The sequence below is a fragment of the Gorilla gorilla genome, chromosome 5 (assembly GCF_029281585.2).
Source record: "Gorilla gorilla gorilla isolate KB3781 chromosome 5, NHGRI_mGorGor1-v2.1_pri, whole genome shotgun sequence".
NCBI lineage: Eukaryota > Metazoa > Chordata > Mammalia > Primates > Hominidae > Gorilla > Gorilla gorilla.
This window is the reverse complement of record NC_073229.2, coordinates 111731708-111750842: the sequence shown is the minus strand read 5'-3', so window position 1 is coordinate 111750842 and position 19135 is coordinate 111731708. Positions and strand designations below refer to the sequence as shown.

General features: G+C 40.7%; 2 protein-coding genes across 12 annotated transcripts in view; one reads left to right on the top strand and one right to left on the bottom strand.

The window, feature by feature from the left end:
- Positions 1–9411, bottom strand: part of ORC3 (origin recognition complex subunit 3) — a 77459-nt gene extending 68048 nt beyond the window's left edge. For 2 of the 7 annotated variants that reach the window (XM_031012605.3, XM_055391159.2), the window contains exons 1-2: positions 9323–9405; positions 5125–5179 (exon numbers count right to left, since the gene is read on the bottom strand). In XM_031012605.3, coding sequence (XP_030868465.1) covers positions 5125–5179; positions 9323–9346 — 79 coding nt within the window. In that variant the 5' untranslated portion in view covers positions 9347–9405. Of the gene's footprint in view, positions 1–4918; positions 5006–5124; positions 5180–8030; positions 8319–9322 lie in introns of those variants that run through there. The other 5 variants (XM_055391160.2, XM_063707767.1, XM_055391162.2 and 2 more) reach the window with 5 other exon arrangements.
- The window catches only part of RARS2 (arginyl-tRNA synthetase 2, mitochondrial), a 74655-nt gene continuing 64647 nt past the window's right edge, over positions 9128–19135 (top strand). The window contains exon 1 of one of the 5 annotated variants that reach the window (XM_055391163.2): positions 9128–9417. In XM_055391163.2, coding sequence (XP_055247138.1) covers positions 9373–9417 — 45 coding nt within the window. In that variant the 5' untranslated portion in view covers positions 9128–9372. Of the gene's footprint in view, positions 9418–9478; positions 9594–9668; positions 9687–9795; positions 9815–19135 lie in introns of those variants that run through there. The other 4 variants (XM_004044386.5, XM_019029958.3, XM_063707769.1 and 1 more) reach the window with 4 other exon arrangements.

Here is a 19135-nt window from a genome sequence, read left to right as displayed (position 1 = left end):
AGCCGGGCGTGGTGGCATACACCTGTAGTCCTAGGTACTCAGGAGGCTGAGGCAGGAGAATCACCTGAACCTGGGAGGCAGAGGTTGCAGTGAGCTGAAATTGTGCCACTACACTCCAGCCTGGGCAACAGAGCAAAACCTTGCCTCAAAATAAATAAATAAATAAATAAATAAATAAATAAATAATAAAAAAAGAGACAAAGCAGAACAACAAGTAGCTTTAAAAAGAACAAAAATAGTCACTTTACATTAATAGGTAAAATCATAGCATAACGTGAAAGTGGCAAATCAAGACACAATTTTTATGTGCAGAATAATGCCGCATCAAAACACACATGAAAAACCTCTTAGAAACTGGGAAACACAGCAGTAGGATACTTTAAACTGTTACCATGACTTCTCTCAGTCTGTTACAGATCAGGTAGGTAAATTTAAAAACTACACTGAAGAATATAAGCTCTCACTGTTGCCAGGTTTCTACCTGCCTCGGCTCCTATTCACAGTGCTATACTTCAGTATGGGTATCTCCTACAGTGCCAGTGCTGCTGCCAGTCTCTCTCTCTCTCCAGTTCCTATCCAGTTGTTTTGCTGGATATGCAGTCATCCACAGAATACTGAGGAGAGGGACAGTTACCAGTCTTAATTACGTGCCCAAGTGTCTTCAGTCAGGGGACAGATGGTGGGCAAAATGCAGAGCATCTTCCTACTTCTTCAGTCAATCTGTTTCAACAACTGAAGCCAGTGAAGGCAAATGTTAAAGTCTGGGTATGTTTCCCTCATTCCTGCTCCATCTGCCTTATAATCAGGGTCAATTCCTCAAGGATTTTCATATTATAACACTACCCGTTGGTCTTAGAGCCACATAATGAAAAAAAAAAAAAAGCCTAGCAAACTTCTAAAGCAAAATTCAAATCATAAAATTATACACATCAGGTTTACTAGTACTAAAAACTATAAACCAATCCTAATAAGTTGTAGCTTAAATTCAATACAAAAAGTTCTAAGTAGAAACTTGGCCTTATATAATGAGAGGCAGTATTAAGCTATGGTTAAATCATGAGCTCTGGAATCAGACAGGTTGGGTTCAAATCCTAGCTCTATCATTTACTAACATTATAACATTGAGAAAGTTATATGTCTAAGTATCCTTATATATTTCAATGGCGATAATACATTCCTTGTAGTTTGCTGAGGGGATTAATCAAATTAACACATATAAAATGATTGAAACAGTCTGGGTCTATAATCCCAGCGCTTTGGGAGGCCAAGGCAGGTGGACTGCTTGAGCTCAGGATTTGAGACCAGCCTGGACAACAAAGTGAGATCTCACCTTAAAAAAAAATAAATACATTAGCAAGCAAGGTGACATGAGCCTGAGTCCTAGCTGAGGCTAAGGCAGGAGGATTCCCGGAGCCCAGGAGCTCAAGTTTGCAGTGGACTATGATTGTGCCACTGCACTCCAGCCTGGGTGACAGAGTGAGATCTTGTCTTGAAAAACAAAACAGTCTGGCACACTGTAAACACCTAAGAAATATTAACAACTGTATTAATTATAATTATATTGGTGATGATATTAGATGTCACTGCATGCTATGTGTCCCTAGTGGTAATGGGGGAACAAGTCTTTAATTTTCTCTGACCTATTTCTAGTAAGTTGAGCAATCTGCAACATTAAAGAAATGTGTGGCCAGGCATGGTGACTCACGCCTGTAATCCCAGCACTTTGGGAGGCCAAGGTGGGAGGATCACTTGAACTCAGGAGTTCAGGACCAGCCTGGGCAACATAGTAAGATCCCATCTCTATTTAAAAAAAAATTATGTGTGTGTGTGTGTGTGTGTGTGTGTGTGTGTGTGTGTATCATTACTTAAAAAAGATCCTATTCTATATATTCAAGTTATCCATTTATTTCCTTAGTCAAACAGTGGCATAGTTCATTTTTTCTTTTTTCAATTCAAAACTAGTACATGGGTATGCTTAATTCCATATCATAATTTTTCCACTGGAATTAATTTTCACAGTGCTGAATATGGAATGTTATACTCAATAACCCCATGGGGAGCTTTTGAAAAATTCTAACACTTAGGCCCCACTCTTGAGATTCTAATTCAATCGATCCGGGTTAGGGTCTTAGCACTGGCACAGGTTGAGCATCTCTAATCCAAAAATCTGAAATCCTCCAGAATCTGAAACTTTTTGAGTACCAACATGATGCCACAAGTGGAAAATTCCATATCTGACCTCAAGTGACAGGTCGCAGTCAAAACACAGCCAAAACTTTGTTTCATGCACAATATTATTTAAAATATTATGTAAAATTCGTTTCAGGCTATGTGGTTAAGGTGTATATGAAACATGAATGAATTTTATTTTTAGACTTGGATCTCATTCCCAAGATTATCTCATTATATACAGGTATATATTTCAAAATCTGAAAAAATTCCAATAACCAAAACACTTCTGGTCCCAAGATTTGGGATAAGGAACTCTCACCCTGCATTTTTTCAAAGTGCCACAAGTTGGAATTGAATAAGGTCACTAGATTGTATTAATATCAGTTTCTTAATTGTGACACTGTACTATAGTTACGTAAGATACTGCCACTGGGGATAACTGGTCATAGGGTACTTACTGGTGGAAGAGTATTACATGTAATTATATGGGCATCTACAATTATATTAAAATAAGACTCTTTCAAAGTTCCCCAAATGATTCTAATGTGAAGCTATTATTGAGAACCAGTGCAATAAATACTTTCTGATAGTAATACTGGATTTGATTGAAGAAGTCAAGTCTTCTTAATTTGATCACTAAACAGGTATCAGGATATAAATGAAAAAAGTGAAGACAGTATCTTTTTTTATTAATTGAATTTTATTGAGGTATAATTTACAAATAATTAAACACAACCATTTTAACAGTTTGACCCAGGTATATACTTACATAACCACTCTGTCAACAGAGAACATTTCCATCACTCCAGAAAGTTCCCTCTTGCCTTTTTGCAGTTAATTCCCCCTACTTCATCCCAGGAAACCACTGGGACTTTAAGACAACCTGTGTTGTTTTTGCCTTAAAAAAAAAAAAAAACAAAAAAACAAACAGCCGAGCACAGTGACTCACACCTGTAATCCTAGCACTTTGGAAGGCTGAGGTGGGCAGATCACAAGGCCGGGAGTTCGAGATCAGCCTGGCCAACATAGTGAAACCCGATCTCTACTAAAAAATACAAAAATTAGCCAGGCATTGTGGCGCATGCCTGTAGTCCCAGCTACTCGGGAGACTAAGGCAGGAGAATCGCTTGAACCTGGGAGGCGGAGGTTGCAGTGAGCTGAGATCATGCTGAGAGCTAGACTCCGTCTCAAAAAAAACAAAAACAAAAACAAACAAACAAATTAGGCTGGGCACAGTGGCTCACACCTGTAATCCCAGCACTTTGAGGTCTGAGGCGGGAGGATCACTTGAGCCCTGGAGTTCAGGACCAACCTGGGCAACAAAGTGAGACCCTATCTCTACAAAAAATTTTAAAAAATAATTAGCCAGGCGTTGTAGTGCATGCCTGTAGTCCCAGGTACTTGGGAGGCTGAGGTGGGAGGATCATTTAAGCCCAGGAGTTTTCAAGGCTGCAGTGAGCTATGATCAGGCCACCCAACTGAAGCCTGGGTGATAGACTGAGACCCTGTCTCTAAAATAAATAAACAAAACCAAAAGAAATGTCTTTCCTCTCTTACCCACATGGGTATATGAGTATGTGAGTATGCGTATGTCTGAGTGAGTGATAAAAATCCACTCCCTTAATAACATGAGTATGTGTGTCTATGAGTGATTAAAACTCAATTATTTAACAAATTTGTTTTATGAGATAAAGAGTGATTGAGAACTGTGTGGGACCCCTGTGCTTCCGAGAGATGATGGAGGGTGCAAACTGGTAGAAAGGATGTGAAGACTAACAGAGAGGAAATCTGGGCCACTTGGAAATATGTAGCCATTGTGAGAGTAGAAAGTCTTCCGCTACTCATTCTCAGCTTTTTCCCTTTCCTCAGGCTAGTGAGAGATAGGAGTCTTGGAATACAAACTATAAGGCCAAGGTGGTAACAATCCATGATAACACAAATTTATTCACATGGTATTTATGATAGTCTTACAAAGCACTACATGTTAGCTCTTAGAGAGATAGAATGAGAATAGAGAGAAATCTTAGTGATAAGTGAGTGTAGTTGCTCATTATACAGATGAAGAGACTTAGGGAAAGGTTAAACAGCAGGGCCAAAGCCACAGAGCTGGTCAGGCTCAGGATCACACTCCAATTCCCTTACTTATAGTACAGGTGATTCCATAACTTTGTGCTCTAGCAGGTAGAATTACTGTAAGAGATCCAAGACCTTGGGCTTTTTTCTCAGCATGTATTGATGTGCACAGCATTTATCCCTAAGTTAGAACATGCAATATTCTAACATACATGTAGTTACTAAGCCCTAAGTTCTAAAATGCTCCATACAGATAGATGATTGCTTTAATTTACTTTGCCAAGTTTATTCATAAAATGGAATATCACATCAAAATTTTTAAGCATATTTGTCTCCCCATGAATATTGTATTTTAACTCAAAAATAATTTTTATACAATTTTCATTAGAAAATATGTACAAATTTATAATCATTCTTTCTTAGGTTTTCCTTATGTTACCAATTATCATTTTATTTTCTAAATAACATTTCCCCCATCATTAGAAATCTGGGTTGCCAGTCAGCCTTTATTGTTCTGATTACTTCATCAAGGATCAAAATGTTTCTCTAGCAGAAACTCACTTTCATTTCTAAAGTTGTAGATAAAAAAACAATGGCAGAGAAGTAATCAAAAAGACAGTCTCTTTTAAAGAATAGCAGCACATCCTTTGAAGGAAATTTGCTTCCAACTTACCTTTGGAAGGTGTAATTGGATTCTCTTTTCAATTAGAGCCCTGGGGTGTCCTCTTATCTCTTTGACCAATGCCTTGGAACATAAATGCTACATCAACATGGCAAGTAAGCCAAGGTTAGACAAGAGAATTACTAAATTCAATTAGGGTTAGTTCCTAATAGTTTAAGAAGGTAGGAAATAAAAAATTTAATATTCAGACACCTTACCTATTGGCAGAGAGATCTTTCTCTTTTTGGAGTTTGGCTTAAAAACAAAGCAACCCTATAAAAAGAAAGACAAAAAGCATAAAGTCAAAGTAGCCAAGGAGCAGAGAAATCTGATTAACCAAATATTTTATGGGTAAGCACTTTTTTAAAAAAAAGATGGTAGGGGAGAGAACACATTTCTTTCAGGTTCTAAGAAATCACGTCACTTCTCTCTGACCTATAGAAGGAAAATTCTAAAACAACAAGGGGGACTATCTACTCTCTCCCCTCCCTCCCATGAGGGATCTGATCTAAGAAGTAGACAAAGAAAATAAAAGCTGATTAAATTTCAGCCCAGAAAGGTTCCATTTTCATAAACTTAAAGGAATTAATACTATACATTAAAATGGGCTGGGCGCAGTGGCTCATGCCTGTAATCCCAGCACTCTGGGAGGCCAAGCGGGTGGATCACAAGGTCAGGAGTTTGAGACCAGCCTGGCCAACATGGTGAAATCCTGTCTCTACTAAAAATGCAAAAATTAGCCAGGCGTGTTGGTGGGAGCCTGTAATCCCAGCTACTCGGGAGGCTCAGACAGAAGAATCACTTGAACCCTGGAGGTGGAGGCTGCAGTGGGCTGAGATCGTGCCATTACACTCCAGCCTGGGCAACAAAGAGCGAAGCTATGTCTCAAAAAATAAATAAATAAAAATGAAGATCAAAAAGGTTGAAAATAGTGATGTTCTCCCAACCCAAAACTTATTTAAACTCGAAGTATCTATAACCTTAGTAGTAAACAGATAATTGCAGCTGTTTCACTCTACATACTTTTCTTCATCTGATAAATGCCTACTCATTTATCCATTAAAGTTTGACTCAACACTCATCTCCTTCAGGAAACCTTTCACAATTCTCTAGCCAGAAATTCTCCTTTCCCCGAGATCTCTCAGTACTTGAACATCTTTATTTTGCATTGTTTTAAGTCACTTTAATTGTATATCATAGTTGTTTATGGGTGTGTCTCCCTGAGTAGACTGTGAGTGCCTTCAAGCACAAACTGTATTTTATTTATAATTGTTTCTCCAATGTTTGGAATAGTGCTAACATACATATTAGGCAATCAGTATATGGAATGAATAAATGCTTGCCAAATAACTGTCCTGGTAATTTCCCAGCTATGTTTAGTTTCATATTATTGTTTGACCAGTGGTAGATCGCCCCCAAGTTAGTGGTCCTGGTCTATTCTACCAATTCTAAAGTCATACATGATGGATAGCTTACAGTTTTTTTTTGTTTGTTTTGTTTTGTTTTTGAGACAGAGTCTCGCTCTGTCGTCCAGGCTGGAGTGCAATGGTGCGATCTTGGCTCACTGCAACCTTTGCCTCCCGGGTTCAAGCCATTCTCCTGCCTCAGCCTCCTGAGTAGCTGGGATGACAGGTGCCCACCACCATGCCTGGCTAATTTTTTGTATTTTTAGTAGAGACGGGGTTTCACTATGTTGGCCAGGCTGGTCTCGCACTCCTGATCTCGTGATCCATCCGCCTCGGCCTCCCAAAGTGCTGGGATTAGAGGCAGGAGCCACCGCACCTGGCCTGATGGATAACTTCTTAAAGATTTCGATTTCTATGGAAAATAAAAGACAGAATGAAAGGACGATACCTAGGAAAAGTTGTCTCAGGATAGTGTTAAAGACCGCTGTGCAAATATAAAGTAGCCATTTGGATTACATGTTCCAATTTAAGAACTGTGCCTTAGATTCTTTTTTTGTTATTGTTGAGACAGAGTCTCCCTCTGTTGCCCAGGCTAGAGTGCAATGGCACAATCTTGGCTCACTGTAACCTCTACCTCCCGGGTTCAGGCGATTCTCCTGCCTCAGCCTCCTGAGAGGCTGGGATTACAGGCGCCCACCAACATGCCAGGCTAATTTTGTATTTTAGTACAGATGTGGTTTCACCATGTTGGTTAGGTTGGTCTCGAACTCCTGACCTCAGATGATCCACCCACCTCGGCCTCCCAAAGTGTTGGGATTACAGGCATGAGCCACCGCACACAGCCCTGTGCCTTATATTCTTATATCTGCAACTAGCAGAAGTGTGCGAAATCACATACATATTTAGAAAAATCATGTGATACCATGACAAACCTGTCATTACCCCCTTTCCAAATCCACCTGCAATTCAGTAAAGGAAAAAGGAGCTTCAAAGAAGCAAGATATGAGGAGTGATCAGAAAGGATCTTAATATAGGGCAGTGGTAGTAACATGGTTAACCATTTGGAACTGCTGGTCAAGTGATGGTGTTTGAGACAGAGGAAGGCCAACAGCCAGAAAATTTCATGACGAAAGAGACATTAAAATGTTTTGATATGTTTAAGGACCAGGCGTGGTGGCTCACGCCTGTAATCCTAGCACTTTGGGAGGCCGAGGCTGGCGGATCACTCGAGGTCAGGAGTTCGAGACCTGCCTGGCCAACATGGTGAAACCCTGTCTCTTCTAAAAATACAAAATTAGCTGGGTGTGGTGGTGCGTGTCTGTAATCCCAACTGCCGGGGAGGCTGAGGTGGGAGAATAGCTTGAATCGGGGAGGCGGAGGTTGCAGTGAGCCGAGATCGCGCCACTGCACTCCAGCCTGGTAACAGAGCAAGACTCCGTCTCAAGAAAAAAAAGAAAAGAAAAAGAAAAAAAGCTTGCAGTTCCATAAATTTATGAAATAGTTCTTAAAGCTTCTTATTCATGTAAGGTCTCATCCCAATACAGACATTTGTTATAATACCAAAAATGCTTTCCTGAAAAATCTTACTTTCTGCAAGATACACAAAAATAAGAGGTGCTTATGCAATCAACAGGATTAAGGAATAGACCATTCAAAACCTACAGAACATTATAACCAGGACAAAATAAAACCAGTACCATTTCTAATAAAAATACTACCTTTAAATCTCTACTAGCATAACCTTAAACCCCAGGGCTTGTCCTTTCTCCTTGAGATGTAGTCTTTAAAAGCACTGCTTCTCATAAACCATTTTAATCAAAATAAAAAATCAGATCCATGATATAGCCTTCTTCATCAATCCATTGTTTTAACATAGGGAGAATGTAGCTTCTTCATTTGCATTTTTCAGCTTTCTCAGACAGCTTAACTTCAGGGGCTTCCCGCTGCACTTAGAACTCAAGGTCTTACTTTCCGTGGTCCAGAACAGCGCTGTCCAACAGAACTTTCTGTAATGATAGAAATGTCCTATATCTGCACTATCTAAAATGGTCGCTGCAGCCACATGTGATGACTGAGCACTTGAAATGTGGTTAGTGCAACGGAGAAACTGAATTTTTACTTAATCTTACTTTATTTTAACTCAAATTTAAATAGCCACATGTGGTTAGTGACTAACACATTGGACAATACAGCTCTAGGGCTTATCTTCTTACCAACTACACTATGTCTTGCAATTTCTGGCCATCTAGGTAGCCAACATGAGGAGGTCTATAAGATACCCCACCACACACACCCGCATCCACATTACTTTTTCATTCTCATTTTTCATGACGCTCCCACTCTTTGTCTACTTTCTGATTATGATTTTTAAATTCCTCTAATATGCCATTTTATTTCTATCTTCTGGGCCGAAGAAACATGCTGTTCTCTCTGCCCTCCTCGCCCTAATCCTTAACCTAACTTCTACTCATTTTTCAGGTCTCAGCGAAACGGTCACTTTCTCCAAAAAGCCTCCGCTAACCCCCGGCAACCTATATTAGGTTCTTCCCACTCTTCTGTTGTCTGCCTAGAACTCTTTTCCTTGCTAACACTTAAAATTTGTGATCGTCAGTTTATCTATGTTTACCGACTTTCTTGACTGCAGAAACTGAGTCTGTTTTGTTTACCACTGCATCTTGGTACCTAACGGAGTGCTTGGCGCACAGTATTTGTGAGAGGGAAAAATGAGAGACTGGGCCACATCATCAGGACATCCGACCTCAACCAACCAGAACTTAAAAATCCTCCTAGCCATACCACAAGGCACACCTCCCCCCCCGCCCCCCGCATCCTCGCTCCCCAAGCAAAGTTGGCCTCAACTGATCTGGAGCAAGGACGCCTCAGTTCAGTACGCCGCTCCCTCCCTCCCCTCCAGCCAGCGAATGGATGCCTACGTAACCTCGGCTTCATCCCTTCTTCAAAGGGGAATGAGGCAGCGGTAGAGCCACAGTGCGCATCGGCCACCACATACCTTAGACATCGAGGACGTGGCCATGGTCTTACTGACTCTGCGTATTCCAGATGCACTCGGGATTTCCCGCGCGCCCTCGCGGCTGCAGGGCAGAGGTTAGTGGCGAGCCACACGGCTCCTTGATTGGCTGGCATCACCCTCCGGGGCGGGTTTCCGGCGCGGGGAGGCGGGTCGTATAAGGAGGTGGGGCGAGGCCGGAACTGACGGACTGCGGCTCACTTCCGTGGAGGTGGACATGGCGTGCGGCTTTCGCCGCGCTATTGCTTGCCAGGTATGGATCCCGGAGCGCGCAGAGGAGTCCCTGAGGAGCTAGGGACCCCAAAGGCCTTTCACCGCTGCGGGCCAGTCCTCAGTCAGCTGGAGGGTGGGTCCCACGGAATCGTGTTAGTTTCTACCACCTCCTCCCCCTTCTCTGGAGCTGGTGGAGCTTCAGAAGTCCTGTGGAGGGTCGGCTGGGATCAGTTTGTCTCGGTGAAAAGTAAACTTTGAAAGGTACCTGGTGCTTTGTTCTCTCCTTCCCGCCCCACAGCTGTGAATGCTTTACCTGGGTGGCGGCAAGTCATTAGACCATGATTAGACCCCATAGAAGTTAGTGTTCTTTACACTTTAGTGACATTGATGATGGATCTGGATTGTTCTTCAGAAGAACCTCATTTTAAAGCTGCTTATTTCTCTTGCAGTCACTTAGGCAGCCTACCCTAGAATTATTTTTGGTAACGCCCAAAGATATAAGAGCTATCTGAGACTCAGTTTTTCTTGGTTCAGGGTCATATTTGAACAGCTCTGTTGTGAGGAAGGGCTTACAAAATTGCAATATAATTGCTTTGTTTTGTTTTTCCTTTTTGTGGAGAACGGGGTCTCGCCGTATTGCCCAGGCAGGCCTCAAACTCCTGGGCTGAAGCTGTCCTCCCTCCTCTGCTTCCCTAAGAGCCGGGATTACATGCGTGAGCCACCGCGCTGAGCAAAATTGCAGTATAAATGTGGAATTAATCAAAAAGAATTTTAAAGACTCATTGGCCACCCTTGCAAGGAAACTTTCTATTGTGGTCTTGGCTAACCCATTTCCTTCTGATTAATGGATGTACTAGTGGACGTAATTAGCCTGGTGTATAATTTATCTTGGCTCATTTTTACAGTATTTCTAGACATTTGTGGGGAAATCCCTCTGCCTTGTCTTTATGTTTATAGATGTACTGCTCTGTCCGGTGATAATTCGCCAAATATCACCAACATGACATTTTGTTAAGACAGCTGAATTTATTGCTCACTGGGATAAGGAAGAACACCACTGAGAGCTTTGGTAGTGTATTAAACTGGGAAAGCAAGGTCAGATTTTACTGATGGGTATGGCTTAAGGCTGGTCTTTCAGAGGGAGAGGGTAGGAGGGTGTTGGAGGAAGATGGCTTGATTAGGGTTGGACACTGATCTGATACAGCGGTTTAAGATTGGTAGGAAAAGCAAAGAGTGCAAGAAGCCTTAAGGCATAAACTATTGAGGTTTTCTATTGGAAGAACTAATAGGCCTGGCATGTGGCTCATGCCTATAATCCCAGCACTTTGGGAGGCCGAGGTGGGAGGATGGCTTGAGCCCAGGAGTTTGAGACCAGCGTGGACAACATAGGTAGACCCCGTCTCAACAAAATTTTTTTTAAAAAGTAGCCAGGCATGATGGTGCACCTCTGTAGTCCTAGCTGCTTGAAAGGTTGAGTCTGGAGGATCACTTGGACGGACCCACGAGTTTGAAGCTACAGTGAGCTATGATTGTGCCACTGCACTCCAGGGTGGGTGACAGAGCGAGACTCTGTAAACAAAAAATAAAAATAAAAAACGCGAAAAGCTAATAGATTTCTCATGAAGTTCTTATAATGAATGATTAAGTTATTTGGGCAGAAGTCTTCTAGAACAGTAAAGTTATGCTAATGAAGACAAAAAAATAATAAATTCATGTTAATGTAGACAGTAAACCATATCAGGGAAGGTAGTTTTGGACCTTAGTATCTAAGCTGTGTGTAAGGGTGGATGTTTTCCATTCTTAGCCCTTAGGTCAAAGATAGTGCCATGATGAGAAACAAATTGTGTTTAGTTTTGCAAAGGCTGTGTTCTTTGTAAAGAACGTAAATTGGGCCAGGCATGGTGGCTCACACTTGTAATCCCAGAACTTTGAGAGGCCGAGGTGGGAGGATCTCTTGAACTGAGACGTTCAAGACCAGCCTGGGCAACATAGGGAGACCCCCATCTCTATAAAAAAATAAAAAACAAAACTTAGGTGTAGTGGCACACACCTGTGGTCCCAGCTACTTGGGAAGCTGAGGTGGGAGGATCGTTTGGGCCCAGGTGGCTGAAACTAGCGAGCTTTGATTGCACCACTGCACTTCAGCCTGGGGGACAAAGTGAGTTCGTCTCAAAAAAAAAAAAAAAAAGATAAGTTGGAGAAACAAGAACTAATATATTGAGTATATATTTGTGCTAATTACTACACATTCACATTTAAGCTCATGGCAACCCTGTGATATAGAAGTATTAACCTTATTATATAATTGAGTCAGTTGAGATCCACAGAGATTAAATAACTTACCCAAAGCCACATCATCAATACATTGTAGAGTTGGTTTATGAACAGAAATCTAACTTTAAAATTAGATCTTTCCTATATACTGTGCTCTTTGTGAAAGCAAGAAGCACAGTCCAATCATTGAACAGAATCTAATGGATTTATACAGCAGTGTAAATTATGCAGATATATATCTATTTCTCTGAATATAGAGTCATTGGGGAATGATCTGAAACTTGAGGATAAATAATAATATTTTCAATACATTAAGACATGGGGAAAAAAGCAAAGAAAAAACATGTTCAGTACAGTTTGAGCATCCCTAAGCTGGAAATCTGAAATGCTCCAAAATTTGAAACTTTTTGAGTGCTGACATTAGACTCAATGTTCATTGAGTTCATTGGAGCTCAATTGGAAATTGGAAATGTTCATTAGAGAATTCCAGATTTTCAGATTAGGAGCTGGGTATGGTGGCTCATGCCTATAACCCCAGCACTTGGAGAGACTGAGACAGGCGGATCACTTGAGCCCAAGAGTTCAAGACCAGCCTGGGAAACTAATTAGAAAATTAGTTGGGCATGGTGGCACCCTCCTGTAATCCCAGATACTTGGGAGGCTGAGGTGGGAGGATCACTTGAACCTGAGAGGTGGAGGTTGCAGCGAGCCAAGATTGTGCCGCTGAACTCCAGCTTGGGTGGTAAAGCAAGACCTTGTCTCAAAAAAAATAAAAATAAATAAATAAATAACCAACCCCACAGATTTTCAGTTTAGGGATGCTCAACAGGTAAGTATAAAGCCAATATTCCAAAATCTGAAAAAATTCAAAAGTTGAAACACTTGTGGTCCCGAGGATACCCAGCCTGTATTTAATACCTTTGCGAATGAACATCGTTTTGCTATAATAGTTTAGGAATGAAGGAATGTGTAACGTGCAATGGCAAATGCATTTAGCTAACTTTGATTAATTAGTCAACAGTTTTCTAAGCACTGTCATCAGTCCCAAGGCTAAAAGTGAACGGAAAATAGCTTCTGCCCTGAAATGGCCTCAGACATGCTTGGAAAACGATGTAAACCGGTAATTGCATTGCAGCCTGTAATCACTGTATTAGAAGCATGTGCAAAGTGCCAAGGGAACTTGAAAGCTCCTAAGGGTCAGACAAAGTTTTGTAGAAAGGTGATGTTAGGTCTCAGTTTTGAAAGGGGAATGGGTAGGAGTGTGCCAAGTAAATAGAGTGAGAGCTTGGGGAGAGGTCAGGTATTGCAAGAGGAGGATGTGCATAGACACAGACATCTGGAAAGCATGATATGTACATAGAATCACAATATTTGGATGCCTTACTTCAGCAAGTCCTGTTGATTTTATCTTTATATCTTGAATCCATCTACACTATTGCTGCTGCCTCCCCCTCTCCTTTCTCTATTCCACACTAAGCCCCCATTATCACCTATATTGACTGCTTACAACAGCGTTCTGATGGGGTGTTTGTTTCCATTCTTGCCCTCCCTCCAGTTCATTCTCCATGTATCAAGAAAGGTGACATCTAAATTGTGAATCAAATCATATCACTTATCTTTCTTTGTTGCACAAGTCTCTACCAGAACCTTAACTTCTTCAACTTCCATTCATGCCTCATTCTATCATTTTTGTAGGAACCTAGCTACAATGTTAATTTGTTTTTCTAACATAGCAGGGTCTTTCCATTCCCATTTCGTAGATTATTCCTTGTGCCTAAAAGAAATGCATTTTATACTATCACTCTTTATGCACGATGGAAGTTTCATGAAACAATACTTATTTATACTGTATTCTGTCCTGTTTTATACGTATTTTTTAAGACTGGTGGTTGGGATTCAACGGAATTTATTTTTATTTTTATTTATTTATTTATTTTGAGATGGAGTCTTGCTCAGTCGCCCGGGCTAGAGTGCAATGTTTCTTTCTGAGAAGCTGGGTTTGTCAGCCGCTTTCTTCAGTCTCTCAGCCTCCTCAGTCTTTTGAGGGTAGATTTGTATAGACCTGCTTACTATGGAGCACTTAATAATGGTGGGAAGGATTAGAATTCTAGCTTCACTATTTGTGTAACTAACTCTTGGCAAGTCAGCTGTAAGATGATGGTTTTGATTCCAAGTTTACAGGATTGCTGCAAGGATTAATAATGTTGAAGATTATAATAACTACTATTTATGGGATACCTCACTTGTACGGTGCCGTATTTTGCTTTGCTTTACAGGGCTATTAATAAAATGTAATGAGATAAAGATAACAGAGTGCTTAATATCAGGAGTTGCAAAGGGTCTGTGATTTTACCCTCTTAAGTTTCTACCACAGTTCCATGGATGGTAGCAGAAAACATCAGACCCCTGAATGAGGGAAAAGGATTTTACTATTCATAGCAATAGCAGTAGCCACAGTATCAACATATTTTGTGTGTCAATTTCCCAAGTTCTTTTTCTTCCTATACCACAGTGTGAAGAGGGTCAGATAATACCTCTATATAAGCTGTGTACTGTGTTACAGGAGAGAAACCTTGAGTCTTTTATAATGGGCAGTAAGCATGCCTGCCCTTTACTCTGGAGTGAGGAACCATCTTTATCTTACAAATCTGTATCCTTGAAAGATAGTCCAGAACAAAGGCAATTTGTGTCTTGTTTACATACGCAGAAATGTTAGAGTCCCACGAGGATTTGTCGCTCAACACTAAGCACAGTGGTATATTGTGCTTAGTGGTACACATACAATGTACAATACTTGAAATTTTCATTTCATCATCTCAGTCATGCCATTGCTATTTGTATTGTATCCTTATTTTACAGAAAAGGACACTGAGATTCAGGAACATGAAAGGAATAACCTAAGGTCACTCAGCTGTAAAATTCTAGAGTTGAACTACTAACCTAGCTATTTGCCTCAAAGCCAGAATTCTTTGTATTCTGTATGTAGAGTTAAATTTGTAAAATGGCCAGTACGTGTCTGGCTCCGAAATAATGATGGAATGTAGATTTGTCTCCCTTTCTTACTTGCTTTTCATTTTGCTCATTAAACTTAAATTCAGCTGGTTCTGGTTTTTTTTTTTTTTTTTTTGAGACGCGTTTTGTTCTTGTTGCCCAGGCTGGAGTGCAATGGCACAATCTCAGCTCACCGCAACCTCCACCTCCCAGGTTCAAGCGATTCTCCTGCCTCAGCCTCCCAGGTAGCTGGGATTACAGGTATATGCCACCACACCCGGCTAATTTTGTATTTTTAGTAGAGATGGGGTTTCTCCATTTTGGTCAGTCTGGTCTCAAACTCCCGACCTCAGGTGATCTGCATGCTTCGGCCTCGCAAAGTGCTGGGATTACAGGCAAGAGCCACCATTCCTGGCTCAGCTAGTTCATTTTAATTTTGTGTACTTTTAATTTTGAAATAATTTCAGACTTATAAAAAGTTGTGATAATAGTACCAACAACTCCATATCCTCTTTATCTAGATTCAGCAGTTATTAACATTTTGCCACATTTGCTTCATCATTCTGTATAATTTTTTCCTGTGTCATTTGAGAGTAGGTTTCATACATAATGCTCCTTTACCTCTTAGTATGTAATTGTTTATTTCCTAAGAACAAGGCTTGTTTTACGTGACCACAGTACAGTTATTAGATTCATATAATATTGATAAAATGCTTTAACTTACAGTCCATATTCCAGTCTTGTTGATTTTTTTTCCCATATAGGATCACAAATTGCATTTAGTTTCTTGTAACTGGTACATTTTAAGTAGCTTTACACTCTCCTTATTAACTTACATCTGCATAGCTTGATAGAGGAGCTACCCTGCTAATGGTGAGCAGGAAGACCGGCTTTCTTGACTCTGCTGATGAGTTTATTATCAAATTTCAGGTGTGGCCTCAAGAAGCGATTAAACTAGTTGTCCAATTGTTGTCATTTAGTCCTGAGGTGCAATATGTATGTTGGGCAGATATTCATCCACATTAAGGTAAACAGCAGGACTGACTGAATTATCTATGTTTGTACTATTCTTTGCTTCCAATCTATTCTCACAGACCCACCAGCATTCCATTCTGCTTAGAACCATTGTATAATAACCATACTACAGCAAAAAAAAAAAAAACTATCATCAGAGCAAACAGGCAACCTACAGAGTAGCATAGAATTTTCGCAATCTATCCGACAAAGGTCTAATATCCAGAACCTACAAGGAACTTAAAACAACCCCATTAAAAAGTGGGCAAAGGACATGAACAGACACTTCTCAGAAGAAGACATTTATGCGGCCACAAACATTCGAAAAAAAGCTCAACATCACTGATCGTTAGAGAACTGTAAATCAAAACCACAATGAGATACCATCTCATGCCAGTCAGAATGGTGATCATTAAAAAGTCAAGAAACAACAGATGCTGGTGAGATTGTGGAGAAATAGGAACACTTTTACACTGTTGGTGGAAATGTAAATTAGTTCAGCCATTGTGGAAGACGGTGTCCTGGTTCCTCAAAGATCTAGTACCAGAAATATCATTTGGCCCAGCAATCTCATTGCAGGGTATATACCCAAAGGAATATAAATCATTCTGCTACAAAGATACATGCACATGGATGTTCACTGCAGCACTATTCACAATAGCAAAGACATGGAATCAACCCAAATGCCCATCAATGATAGACTGGATAAAGAAAATGTGGTTGGTACATATACACCATGGAATACTGTGCAACCGTAAAAAGGAACGAGATCATGTCCTTTGCAGGGACATGAATGGAGCCAGAAACCATTATTCTCAGCAAACTAATGCAGGAACAGAAAACCAAACACTGCACATTGTCACTTGTAAGTGTGAGCTGAACAATGAGAACACATGGCCATGGGGAGGGGAAGAACACACACCAGCGTTTGTTGGGGGTGGGGTGGGAAGAGGGAGAGCTTTAGGAAAAATAGCTAATGCATGTGGTGCTTAATACCTAGGTGATGGGTTGATAGGTGCAGCAAACCACCATGGCACACATTTGTCTATGTAACCTGCACATCCTGCACATGTACCCCGGAACTTAATTTTAAAAAAGAACCATGCTAAATTTATTATAGTCATAATTTGCCTTCCAAATTGTTTGGGATATTCTCTTCTAAGCCCCAAAGTTTTAATTCTTACTTTGTTTGCTTCTTGTTTGTGTCTTGAAACTAATGCAGACCTGTTCCTGAGGAAAATTTCTGCAAATGTGGGAGGGCTTCTGCACTGGTCTTGGTGGCAAACCTACAGTGCCTGACTTGGTAGTGTTGGAGAATCAGAAGTGAGGAACAACTGGGGTAATTGCCTTTTTAGACTCATGGCCTATAGATTATGTTAATGTGGATAAAAATACAGAGCTAATTTTCATAAGATGATGTCAATTTTGCCACCCGAATGTCTGGTTGCTAAAGATATGGATCCCTTTTTCATTAGCAAAATTAGGTTTTTATTCAATTTTCACAGATTTTGATCCTGAACCTGGCAAGTTTAGCTCCTAGCTGAATTTAGTACCTATCTAGAGCCAGACTGAGAATATTTTTTGACTTTGTGCTCAGTTATCTGAGTACTAGCGGTAGGAATCATATTTGCCATTGTATCAGGAAAATAAATGGTTGAGGACTGCTGACAAGCTAATTGATTGATGTGCTTTCCTAGTGAATGCTCTGGAGCCAAAGATTCTATTATATTAGAATCTCTGATACTAGGTTCCTAAATCTAAAGTTTAGAATTGTGCTTGGTACATTGTAAGCACTTACTACATATTAGCCATTCTTATATTACATATTAGAATCTCTGATCTTAGGTTCTCAAACGAGATCTGGCAGTTGTGAATTTTCACTTGATATTCCCTTAAGTGCTTCCTCTTAAAAATAAGTAAGCAAATAAATAAATAAATAAAAGGCCAGGTGCAGTGGCCAATGTCTGTAATTTCAGTGCTTTGGGAGGCTGAGGTGGGAGGATTGCTTGAGTCCAGTAGTTCGAGACCACCCTGGGCAATATACTGAGATATAGTGAGACTTCATCTCTACAAAAATCTAAAAAATAAAAAAAAGTGCTTTTTTTTTTTTTTTTGAGACAGGGTTTCACTCTCAAATTCCTGACCTCAGGTAATCCACCCGCCTCAACCTCCCAAAGTGCTGGAATTACAGGCGTGAGCAACTGCACCTGGCAAGAAGTGCTTCTTGCTTTCAACCTCAGATTTGCTCCTCATTCAATGTGTTGTTTAGTTTATTTCTCAAGGACTGTGCCTAATTTTGTGGATTTTATTTCTCTGTTAAAATTTTCAGGTTTACTGTCAGTCTTTTATATTTGGTTCTCATTGTGTAACCTTTTTAGGATATTTTATTCTGTGAAACTTTTATTAGTTTGAGGCCTGAAGAAGATAGTTATCAGTAGACCTTCTTTTCGCTTGTGCTAGTCCTAGATGAAGCCCAATGCCAGGTGAAACAGCCCTACACGAAGGGAGCAAAAGAAAATAAACCCTGAAGCTAAGCAAACCCATTGGTCACATTCTGATCCAAGAAAGCTCTAAATCCAATCTCAGAGACAGTTGAAGAAAGTCGTATTACTCCCAGAATAATTCTAAACCTGTGAGAATGCAAGTGAACTTAAAACCATGCTCCAAGCCTGGCGCGGTGGCTCACACCTGTAATCCCAGCACTTTGGGGAGGCGGAGGCGGGTGGATCACGAGGTCAAGAGATCAAGACCATCCAGCAACATGGCGAAACCCCGTCTCTACTAAAAATACAAAAATTAGCTGGGCATAGTGGGTGCCTGTAATCCCAGGCTGAGGCTGTAGTCCCAGCTACTCGGGAGGCTGAGACAGGAGAATCGCTTGAGCCCGGGAGGCGGAGTTTGCAGTGAGCAGAGATTGCACCACTGCACTCCAGCCCGGCGACAGCGAGACTCTGTCTCAAAAAAAAAAAAAAAAAAAAAGCTCCGTGCTCGGTGGCTCTCAATTTGTTTTCTTTTATTTTCTCTCTCTCTCTCTCTTTTTTTTTTATGCTGCACCCATTTGAGAGAAAGATAAACCTCTAATTAAAAACATTCACTACTTTGGGCATTGTTAAAATGGGAGGCAACTGCTCTCTCCCTAAGCCGTGGTTCTTAAACACTAGCTGCAGACTTGAATCACCTGAGAAGCATTTAAAACTGCTTAAGCCCAGGCCCTTTAGCCTGAGGTTGGGCATCGGCCTAGAAGTTATAAAAATTATCAGGTGATTCAGATGTTCATCCGGGCTTGATAACCACTACCGAACG